The 11,944-nt window shown below is 51.7% G+C and overlaps 1 protein-coding gene across 1 annotated transcript; it reads left to right on the top strand.

Moving 5' to 3' along the window:
• Positions 1 to 1,925: 1,925 nt before the first annotated feature.
• Positions 1,926 to 11,466, top strand: LOC131503544 (protein Shroom2-like; the record flags this gene model as incomplete). Its single annotated transcript, XM_058714985.1, is given in 6 exon segments — positions 1,926 to 1,958; positions 1,960 to 2,049; positions 6,897 to 7,002; positions 7,004 to 9,364; positions 11,148 to 11,245; positions 11,364 to 11,466. Coding segments are annotated over 6 exon segments (2,755 nt in total), but the record flags the coding sequence as incomplete, so codon positions are not given.
• Positions 11,467 to 11,944: the final 478 nt, after the last annotated feature.

Genomic DNA, 11,944 nt, shown 5'->3' with positions numbered 1-11,944 from the left:
TAAGTATAAAGGAAGATGAAACACATCCTTGATGCGATAGCACAGAAAATGCCACCTGAACACGAGACTCACGTAGCCAGAACCTTCCTCACGAGGATTTGGAGAAACTCGATGAGGTACACTTTGGGATTGCAATCTCCTTACTTCTGTGGTGTGATGAAGTTGTCCGTTTTTTTGCTCTTGTTCATGGGGAAACTCCTAAAGTCAATACATTCCACATTTTGCCACCCATCTACTTTTCCTCCTTAATTATGAGTTGTCAGAACGTTTTTAACGTTTATGTATTTGTTTTTGAGGGAGGCGCAGAGAGAGAGAGGGATAGAGAGAGAATCCCAAGCAGGCTCCACACTGTCAGCGTGGCTGGAACACAGGAACCGCGAGGTCACGACCTGTGCCGAAATCAAGAGTCAGACACTTAAGTGACTCGGCCACTCAGGCGCCCCGTGAGTTGTCAGAAGGTTTAAGTTATACATACTTTTCAGATTTCTTTAATCCTCTTTCCTACTGTTTTGAGAGAGAGTGTGTGTGTTAGAACACACGAGCAGGGCAAGGGCAGAGGAGGAGAGAGAGTCCCAAGCAGGCTCCACACCCAGCCAGAGCCCATTGTGGGGCTCAATCTCATGACGCTGGGATCACGACCTGAGCCAAAGTCAAGAATCAGACGCTCAACTGACTGAGCCACCCAAGCACCCCGGGTTTCTTTAATATGCTTTTAACATTAATATCCTTTAATGTCTTTGCCTGCCTGGAAGAATGTCTGCTCTCTGTCAAGCACCTAGAGAGGCTCAGTTTGAGCCTCTTGAGCTGCAGACTGGCCACAGTGAGCGAGTTCTGTCCCAAATTGGAGACGTGGAGACATGGAGACTGGGAGAAGCAGGTGCGTGGCTCTCCTCACACACCACCGTTCTCTTGGATGCTCTGTGAACATTTACATGGCAGCTGTAGGGATTTGTGACTGAACCTCCCTTATCATTCCCAGGCGGTGTAGCCAAAAAAAGAATAAGCCACCGATGGGAGGGTGTGGACAGGGGCGCAGGAGCCCAGGAAGACGCGGCATACTGTGTTCACAAGTCCTCGCTGAACGGACTAGAGCCGTCGTTCTAGGGCATCATGAATTCACACGATGGGGACCCTTAGCTGACTTCACAGGCACTTGAGAGGCTCAGAGGAATGAATGCGCCTCTGCTGGTCTCAGTTAATGTCAAGATGTCTGCGTTTACTTAGTGAAGTGAGTAAATAGAAGTCATCCAGGGACGCCTAGGGGTCAGTCGGTTAAGCATCTGACTCTTGATTTTGGCTGAGGTCGTGATTTCACGGTGCAGGAGTTGGAGCCCTGCAATGGGCTTTGTGCTCACAGTGCAGAACCTGCTCAGGATTCTCTCTCTCTCTCTCTCTCTCTCTCTCTCTCTCTCTGCCCCTCCCCTGCTCTCTGTCTCTCTCTCAAAATAAATAAATAAACTTTTAAAAAAAGGAAGTGGTCTAAACTGTGTGTGACCCGGCTGAGCTGGGACCCCCTGCACTTCTCTCTAGTGCATCTCTCCTCCTCAAGGAGGCTGACGGCTGTGTGCCTAGCTATGCTGAAACAGGAAAGACAGAAGAGTCCTTCCAGAGTCCTACTGATGGCTGAGGCGAGGACAAGATTTATTTACCTGTTTAGAGCAAAAATTGAAGAATAAGGCTTAGTTCACATTTTGGAGCTCATGACTCTCACTCTGCCTTAGGATGGGTTCTGCATTAATAAAAGTTAACAATTTTTCATATCCAGATACCGTGGAAAGCTCCGGAAGCAATGCTATCAGTCATGCGGGAGTAGCTGTAACATATTTCCGTGCCTCACTCCCGTCTTGGCACAGGGTTGTCCTTTATTTGCAATTCCTGAGTTGTCTGCGGTTTGTTTTGTTTTGTTTTGTTTTTGTTTTTTTCAGGAAGAATGAGCTGAGCTGGAGGCCTCACTCCTGGCAAGTTCTCTGATAGCCACCCCGACACACCAGCATCTCCATTCCCCTCTGCCAGCTCCTGTCCTTCCTGGCACGGCCGTCACCACCCCAGGTAGGCACTGTTTCCCACTGGGATGGACGGTGTTCGACATTCCACCAACGTCCATGACTTCCCAGCCCTGCCACAACAGCACCTCTCTTGACTTCAGCGTGATTTTCTTTTCTTTTCTTCCCTTCCCCCTTCCCCCTTTCCCCTTCCCCTTCCCCCTTCCCCCTTCCCCCTTCCCCATTCCCTTCCCTCTTCTAATATTTATCTATCTTTGAGACAGAGAGACAAAGAGCAAGCAGAGGAGGGGCAGAGAGAGTGAGACACAGAATCTGAAGGAGGCTCCAGACTCTGAGCAGTCATCATAGAGCCCGATTTGGGGCTTGAACTCATGAACAGCGAGATCATGACCTGAGTCAAAGTCCTATGCTTAATCAACTGAGCCACCCAGGCACCCCTCTTTTTTTTTAATTTATTTATTTTGAGAGAGAGAGAGAGACATCGTGCCAGTGGTGGAGGAGCAGAGAGAGAGGAAGAGAGAGAGAATCCCAAGCAGGTTCTGCACTGTCAGCGCAGAGCCCCATGCAGGTCTCTAACTCACAAACGGTACAATCATGACCTGAGCCGAAATCAACAGTCAGAGGCTTTTTTTCTGATGAGGAAAAGCTGCTGACACACCATTTCCAGTAGAAATGTCTAAATTCTTCAGTGGGTAGGTAGGTGTCCAAGCCTTGAAAATAAAAACTAGGGGCACCTGGGTGGCCCAGTTGGTTAAGCATCTGACTTCGGCTCAGGTCATGATCTCGTGGTTCGCAAACCCCATGTCAGGCTCTATGCTGACAGCTCAGAGCCTGGAACCTGCTTTGGATTCTGTGTCTCTCTCTCTCTCTTCCCCCGCCCCTGCCCACACTTTGTGTCTCTGTCTCTCTCTCTCTCTGTGTGTGTGTCTCTCTCTCAAAAAAAAATTAACATTAAAAAAAAGAAAAAAACTAAAACACCAAGGATGAACAAATGTGCTTTCTCATTTATGTTGTTTAATAAATCAGGAGCTTGGGGACTTACCTTTTTGGGCTGAATCCCTTTGGGCCAGCCAGGTCGGTGGTCCTGAGCTGAGTGGGAGGGCTGTCCGTCCACCCATGTGCCTACAGCAACCACCCTTCTTCTGAGACTTTTACGTGCACATTAGAAGGCAGAAGCGGGGTGCCTGGGTGGCTCAGTTGGTTGAGCCTCTGACTTGGGCTCAGGTCATAACCTCACAGTCCGTGAGCTCGAGCCCCACGTCGGGCTCTGTGCTGACAGCTCGGAGCCTGGAGCCTGCTTGAGATTCTGTCCCCCCGTCTCTCGCTGCCCCTCCCCCCTCACACTCTGTCTTTCTCTCTCCAAAATAAATAAACATTAAAAAATCTTAAGAAAAAGAAGACAGGCTCTTTCGGCAAGTGTATTCCAGCGAGGCTCCCAGGCCGTTCTCTTAAGCATCAACACCCTCTCCCCAGCCCCCAGGGCTCTCCTTATAGAGGAAATCAGGGCTTCACAGCCCACATGCCAGGGTGCCATCCAGCCTCGGGGGCCCAGGGGTGCTTTCCCACTGAGCGGGAGACCCAGATGCTGGGAGTTGTAGGTCAGTGGATGGAAGGGGAAGTTCTGGGCTACTTAGAGTCCACATTTCAGGGTCAGAAGGGGTAATGTGCCAGGCAGGTGTGTGGCCGCACCACAGGGGTGTTGGCTGGAGGAGGCCTCTCCTGGCCACCTTGGGTGAGTGGCCAGTGTCCTCACAAGTCTCATATTAAAAGGATGATGGCTCTGTCTCCCTCTCTCAAAATAAATAAATAAACTTAAAAAAATTTTTAGAGAGGGGGGAGGCGCCTGGCTGCCTCAGTGGGTTAAGCGTCCGACTTCGGCTCAGGTCACGATCTCATGCTTCAAGCCCAGCTTTGGGCTTCTCGCTGACAGTGCAGAGCCTGCTTGGGATTGTTTCTTGTCTCCCTCTCACCCTCTCTCCCCCTCCCCCAAAATAAATAAGTAAACTTAATATTTTTTAAGCAGGGTGGCTTTGGGTGTGTGCGAGCCCATGTATGAGCGTGTATATGTATGTGTATGTACAGGTGTATCTGTAAGTGTGGCGTGTGCACATGTATGTAAGTGCATGCTTGCGCGTGTGTGCTTGAATGTATGTGTTTGTGTATGTGAGTGTGCGTGCGTGAGTATCTGTTATGGAAGGGCATTTGTGCCTGTGTGTGTAGAGCTAACGTAACCATCTCAAAATCAGTTTTTGATCGTTAGTAAACACCGGTCTGCTACAAACTTCTGAAGTACTTCTGTGAAGGCAATACATCTCAGTGCACTGACCTGTTGAAAGTGACAAGAGATGATGGTATTTGGAGTCCAGGGTATTTTTGAAAAACCACAGATTCTCAACTGAGTAGTAAAAGTTAAGTGAAAAGTGGGCCTTTTATTTTCATTATCAAAGTGACGTAAAGTAATATGATTTCCATTAAGCCCATTTGGTGGTTTGTTGATGACAGAATCACGTTTGCTGCCCACATGCGTGTGGGAACAGTGCTGGGCACTATTTATAGCTGCCCAGACCTCAGATGTTACAGAGAAATCACCTCCAGGGCACTGAGGGGAGGGTGCAGGAGAACCGCCTCCTGTTCTGTCTGAGAGGGGCACTGCTCTGTCCTTTTAGGAAAGGGTATACAAGCCAACGGTCCCCTGCCTTCAGGACAATGTCACTGTCCCCGGTAGCTGCCGTATCCTCAGAACTTGTAGATGGAGCCCTTGTTGTGTGTTTTCGTTGGTTCTGTTGTTCATTTGTTTGTTTTATAAATGGTCAGTGACGTGCTTTTCTGAATGTTTGTTTTTTTTTTTTTTTTGAGAGAGAGAAAGAGAGAGAGAGAGAGAGAGAGAGAGCACACAAGAACAGGGGAGGGGCAGAGAGAGAGGGAGAGACAGAATCCCAGGGAGGCTCTGTGCTGTCAGCCCAGAGCCCGACTTGTGGCTCCAACTCACAAACCCTGAGACCGTGACCTGAGCCAACATCAAGAGTCGGACGCTTAACCCACTGAGCCACCCAGGCGCCCCTTGTGTTTTGTTTTTGTTTTTGTTTTTTTGGGGGAGTGGGTTGCAATTTTATTTTTATTTATTTATTTTTTTTCAATATATGAAGTTTATTGTCAAATTGGTTTCCATACAACACCCAGTGCTCATCCCAACCCTTGTGTTTGTTTTAAGAGTGATTTCGCCAGTTCGGTTTCCTGTGTCCTTGCCTTAATCACACATTTTTCCCATTCAATCTGGTTCTCCCCAAACCTGAAGTCGCCAGGGTTGTGGCAGTTTTTCTTGTTTTTTGTTTCTTACCTTGAAGCCTGAATGTTCCAGCTTTGTTGAACTTTAATGAAAACAGTTTTTCTCTTTTTAAATGTTTATTTTTGAGAGAGAGAGAGAGAGAGAGAGAGAGAGAGAGTAGGGGAATAGGTAGAGAGCTAGGGAGACAGAGAATCGCAAGCAGGCTCCACGCTGCCAGCTCAGAGCCCCACACGGGGCTCGAAACCAGAAACTGTAAGATCATAATCTGAGCCAAAATCAAGAGTGGGATGCTCAACTGACTGAGTCACCCAGGCTCCCCACGGAAGCATTTTTAACATGCTTGGATAAGTAGTTTTACCATCGAGAGCCAGTAGCCTCCTACATACACGGTCACTACCTCATAGGATAACTGATTCCTTAACAAACATATCTCCCAGCTTGTAGCAACTAACCTGATTTTGTATTTCCCTGTCTTAGGCCCCATCCTGCTTCAGAACCAGTATTTTTGGCATTCGGGTACAGCTCCAGTGAACTCTGTCAAGTTAATGAGTCCCCTGAGCACGGCAGTGTTTGTTTTGCTAAGAAAGCCTGTGGCTTGGGTCCTTTATCAAATATTCCATTAACTGAGAGTTAAGAGGAGCTCTTGGTACTTTAATATTTGGGTGTGGAAAAGTAACGCTATCTCTGGATTTCCCCTTTTAATTTGAAAATTATCGTTATTTGGGGCACTGGGGCGGCTCACTCGGTTAAGCATCCAACTTGTCCTGGTCTCACTGTTCGTGAGTTCGAGCCCCACATCGGGCTGTGCGCTGACAGCTCAGAGCCTGTTTGGGATTCTCCCTCTCTCCCTCTCTCTCTGCCCCTCCCCTGCTCTCTCTCTCTCTCTCTCTCAAAATAAATAAATAAACGTAAAAAAATTTTAAAAAGAGAAGAGAAAATTACTGTCATTTGATTGCTTCTTCGGTTTTAGTAATCCATAAGAAGAATCCTTTTATACGCTAAACCCCGGGGTCCACAGTCTTGTTCTTTGAGGGGGCAGGTAGGAAATATTTTAAGCTTCATGGGTCTCTGTTGGTTGCAGGTACCCAGCTCTGCCGTTATAGCTCAGAAGTATTCACAAACAGTGTGTAAACAAATGGCCATAATTGTGTTCCAATCACAGCTTATCTGTGAGTGCTGCGATGTGAATTTCCTGTCATTTTCACAGGTCACAGAATAATCTTTTTTAAAAAATGTCTTTAATGTTAATTTATTTTTGAGAGAGAGAGAGAGAGACAGAGACAGAGAGAGAGACAGAGAGAGACAGAGAGAGACAGAATGCGAGCAGAGGAGGGACAGAGAGAGAGGGAGACATAAAATCCGAAGCAGGCTCCATCCAGGCTCTGAGCTGTCAGCACAGAGCCCGACGCACAGCTCAAACTCACGAGCCGTGAGATCATGACCCGAGCCGAAGTTGAACGCTTAACCCACTGAGCCACCCGGGCGCCCCGGCATCTGGACGTTTCTGTGTGGGGCCAGCTGTGTTCTTGGTCCTGCTCTCCTCATTTGTCCCCTTTACTATTGCTCGCTTCAAAAGCAAACTCTTCTCTCTGGTTCTTTCCTCCTAGTTCTTCCTCCCATGACCTGTCTGGCACGTGGGAGCACACGAATCTGCAGCGTACCTCTGACCACTTTAGTTTCCTGGGGAGCGTCGACAGCCTGGGTGGCCTGAGCAAGCCCTTCCCAGCCCTACCCCTCCAGACACCTCTCCGCCGCCAGGTCCAATGACAGCATCGACCACCTGGGCGGCCCGAGCAAGCGGGACTCAGCTTACGGCTCATTCTCCTCCAGCTCCAGCACACCCGACCACACCTTGCCCAAGGCTGATGTGTCCTCTGCAGAGAACATCCTCTACAACGTGGGCCTGGGGGAGGCCTCCAGGCCGGGCGGCCGGCAGGGCCAGGCTGCCAGTGACCCCCAGGGCCTGGAGGACAGGCTCGGGTACTTGCCACCCCGGGCCCCCCGTGACGGCAGCAGAAGCCCCAGGCCAGAGGACAGTCCTGAGACCAAGCTGGCCACCCCTGGGAAATCAAATTTGGGACCGGTTTGGTATGTCCCCGATAAGAGAAAAGCACCTTCCTCCCCTCCTCCACCACCTCCCCCTCTCCGCAGTGACAGCTTCGCTGCCACCAAGAGCCACGAGAAGGCCCAGGGCCCTCCACTCTCAGACACCGCCAGTGTGCAGCACTTTCCAGGCCCACCCCAGGACCAGCCCCGCAGTGACTGGAGACCAGAGCCCGCCAGTCAGCAGTGGAGGCCGGCACGGCCCGGCAATGGGAAGAGAGTCGGGAGCTCGGGCCCTGCGCCCCACGTCCCCCTGGACGGTGGGGTGCCGACCCCTGACCACAGGCCGGGCGGCCTCCCGGGGGCCCCTGGCCGGCTTCAGGCCTCCCTGTCCAGCACGGACGTGCGTTTCCCGCAGGCCTTTGGCTGCCAGCACCCGCGCCAGTACAGTGACGAGAGTCCCTTCTGTCACGACGGCCCCAGGGCCGCCTCGTCGCTGAGGGAGCAGCACTGTGTGGCTGTCCCTGGCGGCCGCCAGGAGCCTTCTGCCCACTGTGTCCAGGACAACGGCCCCACTCGGCTCAGGTGGCCCGGTGCCACTGAGCAGAAGGGCGACAGCGGTGGGCAGAGCCGCTACTACTGTGTGACCAGCAGACAGTGCCTGCAGGCAAGCGCCCAGGCGGGACAGCCCCACGAGGAATATTGGCAGTCTGACAGGGCCGCAGAAGCCCACGAACTCCCCACTGAGCACCCGATGGGCCACGGGCCCTGGGGTCACATCCGCCAGCACGAGGAGGAGGCCCCGCACACCCGTGAGAGCGACCAGGCAGCCAAGGGCCACCCCATGGGAAGCGAGGAGCCACAGACAGCCGCCCACCGGGCAGGAGCCGCGGGGAAGGAAGCCGCCGACGGCTTCCTGTGGGCCGCAGGAGAAAGCAGCAAGATCTCCCCTCAGAAGACACCTATGCTGCACTCGCTGGCCCGGGAGGGGGCACGCCCGCCCGACGACGGCCCGGGAGCTGGTGCCGAAAGGCCGCCCCCGTTCGATGGCCAGGTGGGCAGAGCCACCCGGAGAAGCGACCGCTTCGCCACCACCCTGAGGAACGAGGTCCAGATGCGCCGAGCCAACCTGCAGAAGAGCAGAAGCACGGTGGCGCTGGCTGGGGCCGACGAGGCGGCTCGGGAGGCCGGCGGCTGGCAGGTGGAGCCGGGAGGCGTCCCCGGCGCCTCCCCAGAAGGTTCCTTCCGGGGCACCTATAAAGACCACCTGAAGGAGGCCCAAGCCCGGGTCCTGAGGGCCACGTCCTTTAAGCGCCGTGACTTGGAGCCCAGCCCGGCCGATCGTCCCGCGGGGTCAGCAGAGCCGCGGACTGAGGAGCACAGCACACATCTGGATGCCGCTCCCCTCTTCTGGGAGGGGGGCCTGCCCAAGCCGTCCCCGTCTGGAGGGGGCCTGCCGCACGTTCCCCGCATTGGGGGCCGGAAACAGTTCACGGTGCAACAGAAGCTGAAATCGTACTCCGAACCCGAGAAAATGAACGAGGTGGGGCTCGCAGGGCCCGATCGCCCCCACCGGCACCCGGGTGCATCCGAGGACACCGTGGGCACATTCGCCGACAGGTGCAAGTTTTTTGAGGAAAGCAGCAGACCCATTCACCAGAGACCTGGGCAGAGGCAAGCACTCTGTGGATTCCCGAAGGAGAAGCTGGAGAGGCCGCGGACAGCGGGCCATGGGTACGAGGGTGCAGAGCCTTCGTTCCAGAACAGGGCCCACACGACCTCCTTTGGAGAGAACCCCAGCAGTCACGGAAAAACGGCGAACATGGGAAAACCAGAACCGCCTCAGAGACTTGGAACCTTTGCTGAGTATCAAGCCTCTTGGAGGGAACAGAGAAACGCTCTAGAAGCCAGGAGTTCTGGGCGGTATCACTCAGCGGATGACATCTTGGACGCAGGTCTGGATCAACACGAGAGGCCACAGTACGTTCATGGAAGGTCCCGTTCCTCACCATCCACAGACCCCTACAAACAGGTAAGGTTTGTGCCCCAACCGAGGAAGAGCTGCCCCGGGCTGCTGTCTTAAGGCACATATAGGATGCCCTGAAAATACGATGGCCCAATGTCCGTGTCGCTTGTGTACCGCCGTTTGGGCATCGTTTGTGTGCACCGGCTCTTCTCGTGTCAACTTGTGTGAAAGGTACCTGGGGACTAAACAGGTACATCCATGACAATTTAACTCCGTATCCGTGTGCCTGTCCTGAGTCCCCGGACTCCCCATCGTCACTTGCTTCGGCTGTCTTTCCTCATAATTAGCTTGCCCCAACCTTAACACCACGTAAAGAATTTGGGGGGAACCCTAGAAAATGGTCAGTTCTCTGAAATGAAAAGGGGTGAAGACAGTGTATGATACACGATAGCCACTCTTCAAATGCTGAGGCCTTTAAAATTTTTAATATTTGTTCCTTGTAGTATTTGTTTTTCAAATATGTTTAGATTCCTCCAGAACAAATGGAATTAAACATGCAATGCATTAAACTGTTGCACTTTTTATAAGGTGAGAATTCTTTTTATTTTTTTTATTAAAAAGAATTTTTTTAAGTTTATTTTGAGAGAGAGAGCGAGTGAATGAGCAGGGGAGGGGCGGGGGGAGAATCCCAAGCAGACTCCATGCTGTCAGCACAGAGCCCAGTGCGCGGCGCAGACTCACAAATTGTGAGATCGTGACCCGAGCCAAAACCAAGTGTCAGACGCTTTAACTGACTGAGCCATCCAGGCACTTCTATAAGGTAAGAGTCCTAATGCTGAAAGTTGACTTTAAGCTTTCTAGGAAACTTAAAGAAAACATTACAGTGTCATCTCGCCTCTCTCTCTCTCTCTCTCTCTCTCTCTCAAAATATAAATAAACATTAAAAAAAATTTTTTTTTAAAAAAGAACCAGTAGTAGGTTCAATACATAATATTCAGGGGGTGCCTAGTTGCCTTAGTCGGTTGAGCGCCTTTTTTTTTTTTAGTGTTTATTCATTTTTGAGAGACAGAGTGCAAGCGGGGGAGGGGAGAGAGAGAGAGAGACAGACAGAATCTGAAGCCGGTCCAAGCTGTCAGCACAGTCTGACACGGGGCTCGAACTCAAGGACGGTGAGACCATGACCTGAGGCAATGTCAGACGCTTAACTGACTGAGCCACCCAGGTGCCCCAAGCGTCTGTCTCTTGATTTCGGCTCAGGTCACCATCTCACAGTCCATGGGTTCAAGCCCTGTGTCAGGCCGTGTGCTGTCCGTGCAGAGCCTACTTCGGATCCTGTGTCCCTCTCTCTCAGCCCCTCCCCAGCTCTCTCTCTCTCTGTCTCTGTCTCTGTCTCTCTCTCTCTCTCAAAAATAAATAAACACTAAAAAACAACAGTTTGGAGAGCGGAGCTTGTGAGCCCTGTGGCTGAGTGTCATTACAAGGCGGCAGGCTGCGTCCTCGCCTCCGCGGCACAGGCTTGCGGGGCAAACCCACAATGAGGGGGTTCATAATAATAGATGTCTTTTTTTTTTTTTTTTTTTTTTTTTTTTTTTTTATTTTTGGGACAGAGAGAGACAGAGCATGAATGGGGGAGGGGCAGAGAGAGAGGGAGACACAGAATCGGAAACAGGCTCCAGGCTCCGAGCCATCAGCCCAGAGCCTGACGCGGGGCTCGAACTCACGGACCGCGAGATCGTGACCTGGCTGAAGTCGGACGCTTAACCGACTGCGCCACCCAGGCGCCCCAATAATAGATGTCTTGAGGAAGGCAGCTTGATGATTCGGTGTCTCACTGTGCTGCTCTTGGCAGGAAGCTGCCATCGAACCACAACAGCAAGTGGGGGACGCTGGTGAGCACAGGCAACTTTCTGCCACCGTCCGGGCCGAGGAGGGACGCCCTAATCCGAGGTGGGTGAATTCTGGATTTGGGGTTGCTAAGAAGACATCTTGGAGGTGGCCTTCTCGACGGTGGGTGAATGCTTGGTTCACGTGATTGGGCCTCTGGTGGTTTTTTTGCCAAACCCAGCATGGCTGCTAACTGGATGCAGTTTCCAGCACCTCAGCGTCCCCGCTGCAGACGTGGTGCCGTTTGAGCAGAGCCTATAGCCCTGCGCCGCCTCCAGCAGAAGCGTCTCAAGGGCGAAGATGTCTTCTGATGCCATCGTGGCTTCTTTTTTTTTTTTTTTTTTTTTGGTTCTTAAAATGGCTGCTGTGTTTTCTGTACAGTACGGTTCTTTATGTTCACAGAATGAGAAATCCAGTGTAATGTGCTTGAATGAAATGTTTTATCCAGAATGCTCGTTGAAAAGATTCCTTAATGATCTAGTACACAGCTGGGCTGCCAGGACGTGGTCTCCAAATTGGAGTTGCCTGCGAAGATTGTCAGAAAGGAATGGAGCCAGCCTTTCTAAATCGGGCTTATTGCGAGCTCGAAAATAGAAATCAAGTCCGTTGGCTCCTCAAGAGGATCTGAAGGACTGGTGGATGGTGGCAGTGTTATTAGCACGTTGTGTGCCGTAGTTCTCAAATGTGGCCAGTGTAGCTGTTTAACTGTAGTGAGGATAGAATTTAGACTGATTAAGTAAATGAATCAATAGTGTCATCTCG

The sequence above is a fragment of the Neofelis nebulosa genome, unplaced genomic scaffold (assembly GCF_028018385.1).
Source record: "Neofelis nebulosa isolate mNeoNeb1 unplaced genomic scaffold, mNeoNeb1.pri scaffold_62, whole genome shotgun sequence".
Classification (NCBI taxonomy): Eukaryota; Metazoa; Chordata; class Mammalia; order Carnivora; family Felidae; genus Neofelis; species Neofelis nebulosa.
The sequence above is the reverse complement of the archived record's forward strand: the minus strand, read 5'-3'. Positions and strand labels throughout refer to the sequence as shown.